Below are 17,489 nucleotides of genomic sequence, written 5' to 3'. Positions count from 1 at the left end.
ATATGGAATTATATACATTAATCAATTAGATCTAACCAAAAGTCTGTTAATGCGTGTGGAATGCGTAATTTTTCCTTTTGGGATCAATATTCTTCTGTCAGCTGTTCCATTCATGCGTCCGTAGTTATTATTGTAAAAATACGGATTTCGGTCATAGCTGGTCCGGTTCCGACCCGTAGATAGTAAATGGTTAATGGCGGACGAAGAAAATTTACAAAAATAAACGATGTTTGACAAGCTATTGGAAAGGAATATGACATTTTTAATGCAATAAATGGATTAAACATTTACTGGAGGCAACTTTTATCACTTTCAAATGAAGTAACAAACTTATTTTGCCGCTGAAAGTTAGATTGATGTACGCTCTCTGAGTAACAAGTACCGGAAGTGCATGCAGTGATAAAAAGTTGTCTTTTTATTAAGTTACCTGCTACACACTGTAAAGTCAATGCTTAAACCTCTTTTCTTAAGAAAATGAATCGTATATGTCTGAATTTCTTTAATAATCAATAAAAAATTGATGTTTTATCAACTTGGTAAAAATTGAAAATGTCCAATGACGAAAGCGAGTATCGTAAACAACAGGGCGACTTGTTTTTGCTTTTGAGGGTCGGGCAAAGCGAAGTGACGGACAGGAAAGCGACTTCTTTGCCCTAATTGCCTGGTAGCATGAGCCCTGATTTTATCTTGATATGATACTGTGATACTTTGGGTACAAGTCAAATCGGCACCTGGTCAAATCGGCATCTAGTCAATTCGGCACCTATCTAAAGTCATTTCAGCATTGAATATTATTTTTACCTTTTTCTTTCCTTTTTATTTGAGGTATCATGTATGGCATGTTTATAAACATATGAACTTATATCAATTAAAAACAATAATCCGTTTGTTGTTTTAACCATTTTAAAGGTAGTTCTTTTTTATGTTTTATAATTAAAAAAAAACTTTAATTAAACAAAGAAGCTATTATCGGATATCCAAGCTATAGTTGTTTAATCCACAGATGGGGATAAAATTAATTTTTAATCATTGTTACATGTATCTAAATTGTTTTTTTCCTTGCATTTCCTGTCTACTTATATAAAATGTAGAACGTTGGCACCAATTTTGTATGTTTAATCATGTTAATAGCAATGTGCAGTTGTCATGAAAAAGAAGTTCCTTTATATATAAGTTTCAAAAGAAACAGATATTATGGCATTGTTTATTACAAAGTTTCCATTAAATCTTCTGTTACAAAAAAAAAGTATCCAGACAAATATAATATGTAAACACCTGGAGTGAAAATATTAAAAATCAATATAGAAAACACAGTCTTCAATAGTTTACTTGCAAAACATAAGGTTAAGTTTGGGTGCCAACATAACTACCTCAAGTACCAAATTAACCAGGTCCCGATTTGACTAGGTGCCGATTTGACTATATCGGATGCCAATTTAACTAGAATTCATACGTGTATAAACTGAAATGTCTACTAATACTATAATGCCAATTGAAGGCCATATGGTAATCTGCAGTTGTTAGAGTCCTTGTCATTTGGTCTTTTTTGGTGGATAGTTGTCTCATTGGCAATAATTTCACTTTTCTCTATTTTTTAATAATTATATAAGTGGTGAATCAGTCAGGGTTTTGCCTTTTTTCACTGTCGAATATATGTTTTGGGTTATTTGATTTGGTTAAAGTATTTCAAATAGTCTAATATGATTACCTTCTGTTTTCTACTAACGACTCCAGCTGGAATATTTTTCTTGCTAACAAAAAGAATATTTTTCCCTTTTTTATGTTCAATGTATTTTAGATTCATTTTCTTGTACTGTATTTGGTGCAACATTCAAACATTTTACTGATTGTGAGTCATTAAAGAGGCTTTACTAAGGGATTTACTATCAACATTATTATTATTATCATTAATGAATAATATGTTCGACAGATTTCTAGAGATAATTGCCAAAATTTATAAATAAAAATCAACAATTGATATTTAGATTCTTGTTTTGATCTACTCATTGAAATGATTTGCGACTCTGCCAAAACCCTTAACAAACCTTATTTTCCTTCGGACAGTCTCTGGATTATCCGCTATCTGAAACAATTTGACGTTTCATCACCAACGGAAATTTCCTTCACTTGTCATTGTCAAAAGTAAACAAAAAAGTATTAAACATGGGAGTAACAAGAGATGGAAAAGACGTATTCTTTTATGGATATATTGAAGATGAGCTAGAGTGAGTATTTATAAAATATGCTTGTGTCTCACAGGCAAAAAATTGACTGCAAGCATCTCTGTAGGCGGCGTAGCCTGGGAAGAGTAGGGCCTATATAACTGATCAATATAATTCCTAGCTGCAACCCTACCTATTTTTATACGCCCGTTTACGGGACGTATTATGGTATACCGTTGACCGTCCGTCCGTCCGTCGTCAACATGTCGGATATTAACTCAAAAACGCTTTTACCAATAAGGCAATATGCATGAAATTTAGGTGAATTGTTTATATCTATTGATGTGAGCTCCCTTTCGTTTTTTATAAATTTCAGATTTACCGTTTCCGAATTTTGGAGTTTTATTCATTAAAAAAGGGGGGATTTTCCAGTTTTCGGACAATATCTCAAAAACAATTTCACCAATTTGCAAGAAACTTTGGTGAATTGTGTAATGCTATCGACATGAGCTCCCTTTTGATTTTTATAAATTTTAGACTATACGTTTCTGATTTATGGGGTTTTATTCGTTACAAAAAGGGGGATATTCCTGTTTTCAGACAATAACTCAAAAATGCTTTCAGCATATTTTATGAAACTTTGGTAAATTGTTTATATCTATTGTTGTAAGCTCCCTTTTGATTTTTATAAATTTTAGATTTTATGTTTCCGAGTTACAAGATTTTATTCATAAAAAAAGGGGTGATTTTCAAGTTTTTGGACAATATCCTTAAAGTGCTTAGAGCAGTTTTCATTAAACTTTGATGACTGATTTATATCTATTAAGATAACCTCCCTTTAGTTTTTTTTATAAATTTCTAATATATAACATTGAGAAGTTATTGAACTTTATTTGTTTATTTTGTCACCCACCTACATTTTTTATTGGATTTTTTATTTTTACTATCAATGCTGAACCAAGATGTTTCGCATTGATAGTATAAAAAAAATATCTGAAAAAACATTGACTGGAAACGATATGAACCTACAAAGACTTATATTGTAGGAATAAGGATTAATGTACCCTATTAATTATCTTTTTTTATATTACTTCAATGCTTGCTTTGCATTTTAAGCACCATCCCCTGGTGTCTCCTCCAGCAGAGCAATCAATCATCAATATTTTTTGTCTCCCCTGGGGTTGCACTACCGCAAACATCCATTTTTGCAGATTTTCTTCTTTAATATAGTAGTTAAACTCATTTATAAGTACTCAATACTTTGTGTGTGAGAACAGAAGGTGCTGGTTATGTCTATTTACCCATTGTATTACTATAATGAAAAAGTAAAAAATATGGTGCATGCTGTTTTGGTAATGCAGGATAAAAACATTCCATCAATTCATCTAGGCAATTAGAGAACTCATGGATTTTTCTAGTATTCGACAGGGTCTGGTATTCGGACCCATTCCCAATGGCAAAACCCCTACATTTTTCCCAATTTTGGGAGGAAAAATTCCCAAATGATCTCAAAATTCATTTCACCTTTATTTTTCATGACAGTGATTATAAATAAGAAGATGTGGTATGAGTGCCAATGAGACAACTATCCATCCAAGTCACAATGTGTAATAAGTAAACAATTATAGGTCAAAGTACAGCCTTCAACACAGAGCCTTGGCTCACACCGAACAGCAAGCTATAAAGGGCCCCAAAAAGACTAGTGTAAAACAATTCAAACAGGAAAACCAACGGTCTAATCTATATAAAAAAAAAACCGATAAACACTTATGAACCACACCAACAAACGACAACCACTGAACAACGGGCTCCTGACTTAGGACAGGTGCATAAAAATGCAGCAGGTTTAAACGTTTTAACAGGCGCCAACCTTCACCCTAACCTGAAACAGTGGTATAATATTACAATGTTCATTTTGTTCAACTGCTAGCTTTTTGCTGAAAATCGCAAACACGTCATGTGTAAAACCGAGTAAAAACATATCTGACTGACAAAAAACTTCTACAAATGGCCGCTAAAAACCGGAAATGTCAACAATTGCAATACCGGACCAGATTCTGGGAGTGCATAATGCTCATCATTTGTCATTCCGGGTTGACAGATCAACTACAATAAATAAATAAATAAATAAAAATTTCATGACAGGTGACAAAATACAGCTATAAAATATAAATACTAGAATTGAAAATCAAAAGATATACATGATATATGAGAAAGAAAGAAGAAACAGGAAATGTTTTATACAGAAACTCAAAATTATTTTTAGTTCACAAATTTTCATGTTACAGTCCAAAATCCAATAAAAGGTGACATCACTTTCTTTATCACTAATAAAAATTGATATGGGATGTTTTTTTAATACTCAAATAAACTTGATTGCAATTACCTTGTTATCAAGTTTTAAAAAAAAGGACAGAAAATGAAATTATAAGTGGCAATCATGTAGTTTCTTACTCTATTTTCACAAAAAAGATAATTTCTAATGAACTATACACACTTAAACTCACATCTGGTATATATTTGTTGTTTTCCCAATTTCATTGAAAATCAAGTAAAAAATCCCAAAACTGCCCAGGGTCCTTTTTCCCAAAATACACAGAAAACCCCTGGAACTAAACATTCAAAATCATCTTACATTGTTTTTGTTATTTCCAAATTGGTATTATACATTGTATTCTTGTACTGTATATGTTGATATAACTGAATTATAATTGTATCCGTGTCATTGCCCCCTGAGGGACATTTATTGGAATAAATACATACATATTTGGTATTGTATATTGAGCAGATACATATTATATTCAAGAGATTTATACCTGCCCAAACTATCTTAGAATGACGCAGCCACTCCTGGACCCTTGAAAGATTCCATTTGGTCATTTAAAGTTGTGAACATCCTTACCACAACTAAAGGTTTTATTTGCTCTTGAAGATATAAAATTTGTGAAATTTTATACCATTTTGAATGAACTGGAAAGGTAAATTTCAGGACAATGATATATTTATCTAGAAATAATTTTACTGTGGCATTGGGGTATTTTATGATAAGAAAATCTATAATGTAACAATTTGCTTAATCATTTTAATGGTTTGTAGCTAGTCAAACAAATGAAATGGTAATGCTAATTGAAGTTCAGAATTTTACTACAGATATGACCATCACCAACAAGCTAGGAAACAGGTACCATGAGATGGTCTATCAGGGGGATTAAAGGAACATCACCATTTACAAAAATAAAATGTAGAAAAGGAGAAAGTTGGATAATTTTACTAATACAAGTTTAATTCAGAGGAAGTTGTAGCTATTTGATATACTTTCTCAGAAACATCCAAAGGTTTTAGTTTCATGCTGATTGTGATATCATGTCGTACAACTCAATGAATTAAAATTCCTTTGAACCTCCTTTGAATTTGGAATTTTGGAAAACATGTATTTTTTATTTGAATTTGTTTTTAATCATGTTAATACTAAGGCTATTTTGTTTCAGGGAATTGCAGCATGATATAAAAGAGGAAGTTAGATCCGAATCAAAGAAAAGACGTGTAAATAGAAATCGTATTTTTGCAAATAGATATGACAACAACATCAACTATGTATGCAGGAAGAAGACAGGAGCCAAACAGGCTAGGAGAGTTGAAAACAGTAATTTATTTACATTTGTAGTCAAAGAAAATTATTTAAGTGAAAACCATAATGCATTTTTCATCAACAGGTAGCTTAAATGATGCAATGTTTTAACTCAGCTATATGAAATACTAAGATTTGATAATGACACCAAAAAGATTTATCAAAAGAATGTCTGTGGTAATCTTGTTTCATTAGAATGCAGCTTGTTTAACTCATTCTATGCTATTCATCCTGTTCATTTGGATTTAATGTGATGTTTATAAATGAATTAAGTAACGTGCACATTTATGAATTATAAATATATTTTGTGATACATGTATAACATACCTACAGAATCATGAAACTCCAGATTGATTATGTATACTAATATTGCAGTGAAGTACCTACTTAATTTGAATGAAAAAGATGATGGCAGTTCAAGTGATATTGAGACTGATTTGTTTGAACCATCAGTATCTCACTTTGCAGAATTGTTCATGGAACAAGAGAAAATGCAGGTTTGTTCTGTAGTCAGTAAAGAGACAATATAAGATAAAGTTTTACAGCATATACTTTATATACACTTGAGTGTGTATACAGAACAATGAAGTAAAGTTTGCTAGATGGACCATAGAATTACTTTTGTTTACCATCTATTGATAGATAAACAATATAGATATTACTGACCAATCAAATCATTGAATTTGCAAATTAATTTTGACTGAAAAACCTGTTTGACCATTTTGTTTCTATATTTATAAAAATCAATAAAGTATTTATGGTTTACTCAACTAACAAACAAACAATTTTAATGTTCTAAGTACACACTCAAAGAGTTATTAAAGTTGTAATCATGGTAACAAAGCTGAACAGTTTTCGCTATGTATAGAATTATGTTTGTCATCATTAACATTTGTAGCAATTAAATGTTGCATTCAGGTTGTAGGCAACACATATGTTTCATGATAGACATACACCTAAGTGTTTTCTATTATTATTATATGTAGATTTGGAATGATTTCATCAACTCTTCAGAAGATGAGCAGCAGCAGTTTTTAACAAGAGCAGAAACAAAAGATTCAAGGAAGAAAACAGATGAAGGGAACAACACTGAATGTAGTGATCTTGATGAAACATGGGAAGAGGTGGACATGAGATCATGTACGGGTTATAATTTTCTGTCTGTCCTGTAATGTAGGTTTTGTCTACATGAATATACAGGTTACCTGTACATGTATGATGAAAATGTCTTATGTAGTTCTCTTCTACATGTATGACATATTTTGTCCTAACCAGATATAGACAACTTCTTCATTTGTCCTTAAAACTGAGGTAAAATCTTTTGAACTTTGAATAGCATGTTGTTATTTTGTATTTGCATGTTTAACTGGAATAAAACTCATTCCTGCAACAGTTCTCTCAAACAAATATAAATGGAACTTTCAAATGTTTTGGGATTTTGTACAGTTATATAACATGTCTTGAAGAACTTTAAAGTAGGTTAAGGTAATTGAGTTTGGTATGATGAGAATCAGCTTTGGTGTTATTTTAACTTTTGTCATGATTATAGATTTTTTTCAGAATATGCACATGTCCTGTGCATTGTTTGTGTTAGTTTTCATACAGTCTCATACATTTATTCTTTATTTCAGATTTTTAATGTTATAGGTGTACATTCAGTTTTAGTACTGTAGGAAATCAAGTGTTGAAAATATAGATGAATTCTTTATATTTTTTTTAATCCAGTTTAAAAATTGTGATTATACACTTAAGTATTTTTACTGTAATAGAATTACTCTTTTCATTCAATAGGTTATCCTTCCATGTGTAATGTCATTTAGTTTCAATAGGTTATCCTTCCATGTGTAATGGCATTTAGTTTCAATAGGTTATCCTTCCATGTGTAATGGTATTTAGTTTCAATAGGTTATCCTTCCATGTGTAATGGCATTTAGTTTCAATAGGTTATCCTTCCATGTGTAATGGCATTTTGTTTTAATTATTAATCAAAGTTTCGTTTGCTGGAAGTTTGTTGCAATATTTTTCTTCAATACAATATCATTTTTTTCACTTTGTAGCTCATCCAGGCTTTAGTGCTAAAGAATGCTTCCAGAAAATTGATAAGAATATCAAATCATTCTTGAAGAGAAGACATGTTCCAATGGTTTGTATATCTACTGTACAAGTTTTAACTCACCAAAGGAAGGGGTCTCAGTGATTGAGTGGTCGAAGTAGTCAAACCACTGTATTATAGCCTGTCAACATTGAGGTTGTGAGTTTGATTCCTGCACGTGGCAGGTTTGATAGACTCCAATCTTAATTGACTAGGATTGTCAGTTTTATTGCGGAATGTTGTTGTTTCTCCTTGGGCACTCCAGCTTCCTCCACCAATAAAAACTGACGGCCACGAAAGAGCACAACCTTCATGTCTGTCATCATTTATGGTATTTTTTTGGCTTCCTTTGCTGAAAGGACATACACACTTAAGTCATAACTGTACATTCTTAGCTATCTATCTTGAAAACTTTCCAACTTCTAAGAAATCACCAGGACAATCTGAATTATATATCAGTAAAAAAAGGAATTTTATGATATTCTCTCCTTATTTATTCTTGTTTGATCAAAACATGGTTGGCAGGGGAATTAACTGATTCTGGTGGATTAATTTTTATTTATTCTTCCCTTAAACTATAATTCCAAACTGTTTAAACTTTATTGGCACTAAGGTTTGTAGACTTCTAGAGAGACCTTTTGAACAGGAATCAAATGCATAAAAGTCAGATGTAGAATAAAATGAGACAAGTCACCAAGCAACACAAAAACCTAAAAAATGACATCCAGAAGTCAACATACAGTCTTTAACAATAAAAAAGTGTTTGGGAAAAGAGAGGGGAGGGGGCAAGGCTACATCATAGTTGTGGTATTAAATCAATGTTATTGTATCTTAAACCTAATAACAATTTAAGATCTATCTTTCAGGGTGTATTAGAGAGCTTGGAAAGAGATCTGTTATCTTTCTTCTCAGAGTGGCCTTCATCAGTATATCTATCAGACTATAAAAGCAGTTTTGAGAGAATGATGTTGCATGCATTATGTCAGTACCTGGATCTCATTTCATCAAGTAAGTGTTAAATAGTTAAATCTACAATCCAGAACTGGTAGAAATTATCTTCAGTTATTCACTGCTTGATTTGTTTCCTTTAAAGATATTCATGTATTTTGTAGAGTATAACTAAGTTTTATACTTACCGGTACTGGTAAGCTTCCTCACATATACTTTAGTCCTGAGAATGAGACAAATTGTCTGTCTGTCCAGGACAAAAGTTTGTTAAATGCAAAATATTCTATAGTTTACATAAGAATGGAACAAAACTTTATCTTGGCACATTTATTATTTTTATGCCCTCGCCTTAGGGGAGGAGGCATTAAGTTTTACCCTTGTTCGTCTGTACGTCCGTCTGTACATCCCAAAATTGGTTTCCGTTCTCCAACTTTTAGTTTGCCTCAACCAAAGGTTATGAAACTTATTCAAAATGCTTATTACCACTAAACACAGAACAAGTTTGAATTTGGGTGGCGTTACTTTTACTATTCTAGAGTTATGCCCCTTTACAAATGGAAAAATTGCTGAATTTTTCGTTTCCGTTCTCTAACTTAAGTTTGCCTCAACCAAATGTTCTGAATCTTATACACAATGCTTATTACCACAAAACACAGATCAAAAAATTAAATTTTGGTGGCATCATTTTTATCGTTCTAGCGTTATGCCCCTTTACAAATGGAAAAATTGCTGAATTTTTCATTTCCGTTCTCTAAATTAAGTTTGCCTCAACCAAATGTTATGAAACATATACACAATGCTTATTACAAAAAAACTCAGATCAAGTAGGAATTTGGGTAGTGTCACTTTTATCGTTCTTGAATTATGTCCCTTTATAATGTTATATGCAAGTGGGGGCATCATCTGTGTCCATGAGGACACATTCCCCATTTATTTTCATTTTGAATTATGGAGGTTCATACAATAAAACATAGACTTTGCCATTTCTTTTAACGGGTGTCATCATAGCAAAAGATATCTTTATATAGGAAAGTCTGTCAACATAGAAATAGAACAAAGCATGATGGAAACACATTTTACTTTAAGTGTTGTTGTGGATCACCATATGTTCTTATAGATCATATTAACTTTTGGATTATCTCTTACAAGGGTCCAGGAAATTTTCCATGCTATTTTTGTCATTTTCTTATGACTAGAAAAACTTGTATTAAATATTGTAGGATCAATAATGGAAAGTCAATTATAAAAAAATAAAAATCCTCACTTTATTGCAATGAGAATAAAACATTACCGTATTATTATTTTTCTATTAACCATGAAATTTTTATACGACCGCAAAAATTAAAATTTATTGGTCGTAAATTGGTATCACGTTGTCGTCGTCAGCGTCGCCCGAAGACAGATGGTTTCCGGATAATAACTTTAGTATAAGTAAATAGAAATCAATAAAATTTTAACACACGGTTTATAACCACTAAAGGAAGGTTGGGATTGATTTTTGGGGTTGTGGTGCCAACTGTTTAGGAATTAGGGGCAAAAAAAGGGGCCCAAATAAGCATTTTTGTAGTTTCCAGACAATAACTTGTGTTAAAGTGTATGAATCTCTCTGAAATTATACCACAAGTTTCCATACAACAAAGGGATGGTTAGGATTGACTATGGGGGGTTATGGCTCAAACCATTTAGGAATTAGAGGCAAAAAAGGGGGAAAACAAGTTTTTTTCTGGTTAAAGGACAATTAAGACAATTTAAAGCAGTCTAAGGGAGGTAATCCAATCCCAAATTAAAACAGCAATGTTTGATTACCTCCCTTACATTGCTTGTAAATTATGTATTAAGAAATGATGATTGTCTTGAGGTGATAAGCTGTCAATTTATTTTTAAAAGTTACTATTAATTAATATTCATTTTAGCCATTACTATGTATGTCATTTTATATTTTAAGACTTGTATGATGTATTCAAAAGGGTAATTATGGTTGCAAATTTTATTAAAATTTGAATTGAGATTACGACTATATCTTGAGGGAATGATTTTTTTTTTGGAATAAGGGAAGGGGGGGGGCTATTTTTTCTCATTTCAGATTTCAGAAATTAAAAAGAAAATTTCTTCAAATATTTTATTTGGGGGTTAATATTCAACAGGATAGTGTATTGCACTTAAGCAAAAAAATGGGGTCAATTTTATTTAGGGGGGGGAGGGGGTCAATTCGCAACAGCATAGTGTATTGCACAAAAGCATAAAATTGAATATAAATTCAAATCATATAACCAATTTTTAAGTTCTTTGACTACAGTTATTCTGTGGCAGAAACCTATTATGTGTCAAATATTTAATTACAAATTCAAACCTGTATCAAGCGTGAATATTGTGTCCATTTTGGCCCCAAGTTTTCAGGATTTGGACATCTGCGGTCGTATCCAGCTGGGCTCAGCGAAGCAATTTATTATCAAATAGACCCCTCAAGTGCTTTCTTAATTAATACTGTGACAGGATGATACTGACAAAGATAGGAAAATTATGCTAGATTTTATTGATAACTAGTAAATTTTATTGATTTTTTTTACAGGTTATGATGAAAATGGGAATCGTCGAACACAGGTAGAAAATAAACATCATCATTTCTTACCACCATCACCACTGCTCACCCAGTACCTTCTACAGCAGCGGACATAACAATTCTTACCACCATCACCACTGCTCACCCAGTACCTTCTACAGCAGCGGACATAACAATTCTTACCACCATCACCACTGCTCACCCAGTACCTTCTACAGCAGCGGACATAACAATTCTTACCACCATCACCACTGCTCACCCAGTACCTTCTACAGCAGCGGACATAACAATTCTTACCACCATCACCACTGCTCACCCAGTACCTTCTACAGCAGCGGACATAAAATGTTATTTTTTTGTTTCTATTGATCAATGTTATGGATTTTGTCAAATGTACTAACATGCATGTATTTAAAAGATAAGTTAAGTTTTATGTACCAGTTATAACCATAAAGGGTTTATAATCTGATAATAAAATGCCTGACTTATTTGTATATAAAGGTCATGGTAGGATTAGCAGATTTTATCCTTTTACTGTTGAAAATGTAAGTGTTTTTAATGATTTCACTTTTCCTTGCAATGTAGGACCATCATTTATATATGTAATTATTTTCAGACTCATAAGGAGCAGTATCTGTCATGTTTTGGCTTCTGTACACCAGTTTTAATTATCTACCCATTTTAAACTATTTTTCTGATACATGATCACATTCCTTGTCTGAATAATTAATTCACATTTGTTCTTCCCCTCACAACTTTCCATATGCAGATGGTTTAAAAGGGACCAAAAGGAAGTGATGCCCAAAATAGTCCCTTTCTAATCAAGTTGAAATGTGAAATCAAATTTTTTTTCTGTGTTTTTTTTAGGAGGGGAGGGGGGTTTCAGTAAAATATTAATGTTTCTTTGGTTTTTGAAGCAAATTTAATTTTCTTTTTTAGTCCCCTACCAATGAAGTCGAAGGGGACTTAAGGTTTGCACTCCGTCCGTGTTTCTGTCTGTCTGTCTGTCCATTTGTCTGTCCATCTGTCAGTCCGGCAAATCAGTTTTCCGCACTTTTTTTATGCCCCCGCCGTAGCTGAGGGGGCATTAAGTTTTACCCTTGTCCGTCTGTACGTACGTACGTACGTACGTACGTCCCGAAATTGGTTTCCGTTCTCTAACTTGAGTTTGCCTCAACCAAATGTTATGAAACTTATACACAATGCTTATTACCACAAAACACAGATCAAGTTTGAATTTTGGTGGCGTCACTTTAACTGATCTAGAGTTATGCCCCTTTATAAAAGGAAATATTGCAAAATTTTTAGTTTCCGTTCTCTTACTTAAGTTTGCCTCAACCAAATGTTATGAAACTTATACACAATGCTTTTTACCACAAAATACAGATCAAGTTTGAATTTTGGTGGCGTCACTTCAACTGATCTAGAGTTATGCCCCTTTATAAAAGGAAATATTGCAAAATTTTTAGTTTCCGTTCTCTAACTTAAGTTTGCCTCAACCAAATGTTATGAAACTTATACACAATGCTTATTACCACAAAACACAGATCAAGTATGAATTTTGGTGGCGTCACTTTAACCGATCTAGAGTTATGCCCCTTTATAAAAGGAAATATTGCAAAATGTTTAGTTTCCTTTCTCTAACTAAGTTTGCCTCAACCAAATGTTATGAAACTTGTACACAATGCTTATTACCACAAAACACAGATCAAGTTTGAATTTTGGTGGCATCACTTTAACTGATCTAGAGTTATGCCCCTTTATAAATGGAAAAATTGCAAAATTTTTATTTTCTTCTAAATATCAAGTTTATAATATATTTTTAAAATTGGAGTTATCTTCCTTTGACCATGATTATAGTTGAATCAACTACAATCAATGCTTTATACAATGCAATGTTTAATTTTGACTTCCGCTGATAAAACACAGATCAAGTTGAATTTGGGTAGTGTCACTTTAACCATTATTGAGTTATGCCCCTTTATAAATCGAAAGATTGCAAAATTTTAATTTCCATTCTGTAACTGAAGTTTTCCCCAGCCAAACATTATGAAACCTATACACAATATTCATTACCACAAAACTCAGTAAAGATCAAGTACAATTTTTTTGTTTCCGTTCTCTAACTTGAGTTTGCCTCAACCAAATGTTATGAAACTTATACACAATGCTTATTACTACATAATACAGATTAAGTACGAAATTAGGTGGCAACACTTTTATCATTCTAGAGTTATGTCCTTTTATAAACATAAAAATTGCTGAATTTTTTAGTTTGTCTCAACCAAATGTTGTAAAACTTATACACACTCACGTTAGAGTTATGCGTGTTTACAAATAGAAAAATTGCTGAATTTTTTGTTTCTGTTCTCTACTTAAAGTTAGCCTCAACCAAATGTTATGAGACTTACACACAATGCTTATTACCACAAAACTCAGATCAAGTTCAAATTTGGGTAGCGTCACTTTTTCCGTTCTTCAGTTATGTCCCTTTATAACTATATGATATGCAAGCGGGGGCATCATCTGTGTCCACATGTGGACACTATCCACATTTATTTTGTCATGCTTCAAGATATTGATTTAATAATTGGCATATAGCTTAATCATGACAAGTTACAGACCAAGTTATCGAATTTTGTTCCGGTCTGATGATTTTCTGCAGAGTTATGGTGTTTTGACTTAGAAAATTCACTCAAATAATCAGTTTTTCCTCACTTGAAGGTATTGATTTGATAATTGGTATATAGTTATATCATGACACGTTACAGATCAAGTTTGAATTTCCATTCTGATGATTTTGTGCAGAGCTATGGTCCTTGGACTTAGAAAATTCACTCAAATAATTAGTTTTCTGCACTTTTTTTTAGTCATGCTTGAAGATATTGATTTAATAATTGGTATATAGTTTTATCATGACAAGTTACAAATCAAGTTCGAATTTTGTTCCGTTCTGATGATTTTCTGCAGAGTTATGATGATTTGACTTAGAAAATTCACTCAAATAATTAGTTTTTCCTCACTTTTTTTGTCATGCTTGAAGATATTGACTTGATATTTGTTATATAGTTTACATCATAACAAGTTATAGATCTAGTTAGCATAACATTCCAGTACAATGAATTTTTAACCGGTAGGGGACTATGTATTGCCATGCAATACTCTCAGAATGCTTGTTTTTGTTTCCTATATGAAAGAGGCTGTTCCAACATATTGCTGTGTTTAAGATCTTGTGTCTATGTCTTTCTGCTAAATGTGTATGCAAAATGCTGTTTCCAACTTTTATTTTACACTTTTTTCAACTTTCCCTTAAAACTGCTACTGTTATGCCATGTTTTACCCCATGTAACATTCTGTGTTTCACTCTTTTCCGGAAGATGTTACCTATTTTCCGCACATTCAATTTATCCCTGACGGGTTAAAAGAGAGGGGGGGGGGGGGTGTTAAAATATTTTATGTATAATGATTTTAGTTGATCCTTATATCCCAAACCTTACTTTGCAGTTACTAATATACTTTTCAATGTTTAAGATCTGGCTAAAAAATTGAAGAACTACATTGGTCGTAATTTTGTTTTTGTTTTTCTTGGAGTGGTGGAGGTTTTGGAATTATTCTCAACTGCAGATTGTTACCCATGAACTAGCACTTGCAAATATTTGACTTGCTTTCTTTTTCTAGTACAAGGCAGAGTATATCCATAAAAAATACTGATTTTGTTTGTAAAATTTGTTGTTGGATGTTAAGTATCCCATCATTCAATCTGGAGTTGTGGGAAGAAATAAAACCATGAATACATTTCTTGTGTTTTAAATTACTAATTGAAAACTTCTACAAAAATAGATAAATACTTCTTTATCTTCAAACTTTATAAATATTTACTGATATTTATTACACAGTAATTTTTGTAACATTGTTGACCAACACACAACAATTTTCTTGACCAAATTGTAAAATTTTTCTTTAAAATTTGGATTTGATAGGCAGTATGTATATAATTAAATGTACTATTTCCAGAAAAGAAATGCATGCTTTGCCTGAAATGTTATAAATATGTCTTGTTAATGGTACCATGTACTAAATAAAGTGATTAACATATTTAGTTAGTGATTTCCTACCTGTTTTAAACAACAGCTGTGATTTAATGACTCCTTTGGCCTAATTCAGTATTATTTAGCTTTTAGGTAAATTACTATGAGAAATATGTCAACTATTATTTGGTCTGTAATATCATTGTAAATATGTTTGTTATTTTCATGGCTCAATGATCATTGTAAAGGTTTAGTGGTTAGGTCATTTTTTCTGTCATTATGAGAAGTAGGTACTTTCTATTTTTTCATAGAATAATTGTGGGTTATACATATAAACACAAACATATATGGAGTATAGTTTTGTGAGACAGCAACCAACAATATAAAAAGCTAAATATATCTAAGAGATCAACATATGGTAGTTTGTGTCTTGCCTGCGACGAAAGTGCAGAAAGAGAGACATAGGGATTACAATCCGGCGGTGCAATGGCGTAAACTATTTGTTTAAAAGCTTTATTTTTCAGAAGGTAGAAAGAACGCCTGGATGCTTAATATCTTGTATGCAGAAGCCTTATGCTATGAAAATTCTGTCAGTCATATGTTCATTGTCCTTTCCTTCATTTTCATTGTTCAGCAACTGCTTGAAAAAAAAATTACTTTTTTGTTTGTCAAATGAATTTCTCACTTATTATTGTCCCCACGCGTAATGCATTGCGGTGGACATGGAAATACCATCCGTCTGTCTGCTCTTGTTAGCGCTCTCACATGTACAATTCTTGCCAGATTTTTTTAAAACTTATATCATAGGTTTATATAAGCAATGTCTTGGACGAGATTGAAAATCCGTGCCAATCAATTATTTTTCAGAGTTGCAAACATAAATTTTATGGAAAATTGCATCGTTAGCACTGTTTTGTGTACAATTCTTGCCATAATTTTATGAAACTTATATCATAGGTTTATATTAGCAATGTCTTGGACGAGTTCGAAAATCATGGCCGATTCAATTATTTTTAAAAGAGTAATGCCCCTTGGAAACATTAATTATATGGAAAATTGCATCATTAGCGCTCTCATGTGTATAATTCTTGACAGATTTTTATGAAACTTATATCATAGGTTTATATCAGCAATGTCTTGGACGAGTTTGAAAATTTGTCCAAAACAATTATTTTTAAATGAGTTATGCCCCTTGGAAAGATTTATTATATGGAAAATTGCATCGTTAGCGCTCTTTTGTGTACAAATATTGCCAGATTTAGATGTTTGAAAATCAGTGCTGATCAATAATTTTTTAAAAAGTTAACCCCTTGGAAATATTAATTATATGGAAAATTGCCTTATGAGCCCTCTAATGTGTACAATTCTTGCCAGATTTTTATGAAATTTATATTATAGGTTTATATCATCAATGTTCTTGAAGAGTTCAAAAATCAGTGCCGATCAATTATTAAACGACCGCAAAAATTAAAAATTTTTTGGTCGTATATTGGTATCACGCTGTCGTCGTCGTCCGGCTACGTCGTCAGCGTCGTCCGAAGACAGATGGTTTCCAGATAATAACTTTAGTACATGTATAAGTAATTAGAAATCAATAAAATTTTAACACAAGGTTTATAACCACTAAAGGAAGGTTGAGATTGATTTTGGGGGTTATGGTCCCAACTGTTTAGGAAAAAGGGGCCCAAATAAGCATTTTTGTAGTTTCCAGACAATAACTTGTGTTAAAGTGTATGAATCTCTCTGAAATGATACCACAAGTTTCCATACTACAAAGGGATGGTTAGGATTGACTTTGGGGGGTTATGGCTCAAACCAATTAGTAATTAGGGGCAACAAAAGGGGAAAAACAAGGGTTTTTCTAGTTAAAGGACAATTGAGACAATTTAAAAGCAGTGTAAGGGAGGTAATCCAAATCAATTAAAAGAACACTGTTTGATTACCTCCCTTACACTGCTTGTAATTTATGTATTAAGAAATGATGATTGTCTTGAGGCAATTAGCTGTCAATTTATTTTTAGCAGTTACTATTAATTAATATTAATTTTAGCCATGACTATGTATGTCATTT

At 32.2% G+C, this 17,489-nt stretch overlaps 2 protein-coding genes and 1 long non-coding RNA gene across 3 annotated transcripts in view; 1 reads left to right on the top strand and 2 right to left on the bottom strand.

Moving 5' to 3' along the window:
* The window catches only part of LOC127730409 (CAP-Gly domain-containing linker protein 3-like), a 58,563-nt gene extending 56,732 nt beyond the window's left edge, over positions 1-1,831 (bottom strand). The window contains exon 1 of the mRNA XM_052238830.1: positions 1,709-1,831. The gene's annotated coding sequence lies outside the window, so the exon portion shown is untranslated. The remainder of the gene's footprint in view (positions 1-1,708) is intronic.
* Positions 1,832-2,071: 240 nt separating this feature from the next.
* Positions 2,072-12,254, top strand: LOC127730520 (R3H domain-containing protein 4-like). The gene is made up of 7 exons (XM_052238942.1): positions 2,072-2,225; positions 5,651-5,805; positions 6,166-6,287; positions 6,777-6,930; positions 7,848-7,933; positions 8,749-8,890; positions 11,400-12,254. The coding sequence occupies exons 1-7, from the start codon at positions 2,164-2,166 to the stop codon at positions 11,504-11,506; spliced, it is 828 nt and encodes a 275-aa protein (XP_052094902.1). The 5' UTR covers positions 2,072-2,163; the 3' UTR covers positions 11,507-12,254.
* Positions 12,255-12,391: 137 nt separating this feature from the next.
* LOC127730609 (uncharacterized) lies at positions 12,392-14,409 on the bottom strand. The gene is made up of 2 exons (XR_007995195.1): positions 13,944-14,409; positions 12,392-12,443 (listed from the first exon to the last, which is right to left on the bottom strand). It is a non-coding gene; the product is annotated as an uncharacterized LOC127730609 (long non-coding RNA).
* Between the last annotated feature and the right edge of the window lie 3,080 nt (positions 14,410-17,489).

This window comes from Mytilus californianus, unplaced genomic scaffold, assembly GCF_021869535.1.
Source record: "Mytilus californianus isolate M0D057914Y unplaced genomic scaffold, xbMytCali1.0.p SCAF_1, whole genome shotgun sequence".
NCBI lineage: Eukaryota > Metazoa > Mollusca > Bivalvia > Mytilida > Mytilidae > Mytilus > Mytilus californianus.
This window is presented reverse-complemented; position numbering and strand designations above follow the sequence as displayed.

What these genes read in the sequence shown, in the direction of transcription:
- LOC127730520 (XM_052238942.1), top strand. Translation starts at nt 2,164, where the DNA reads ATGGGAGTAACAAGAGATGGAAAAGACGTATTCTTTTATGGATATATT. An exon ending in TGGAACAAGAGAAAATGCAG is followed by an intron (nt 6,288 to 6,776) that starts GTTTGTTCTGTA and finishes TATTATATGTAG; the next exon opens with ATTTGGAATGATTTCATCAA. An exon ending in AGAGGTGGACATGAGATCAT is followed by an intron (nt 6,931 to 7,847) that starts GTACGGGTTATA and finishes TTCACTTTGTAG; the next exon opens with CTCATCCAGGCTTTAGTGCT.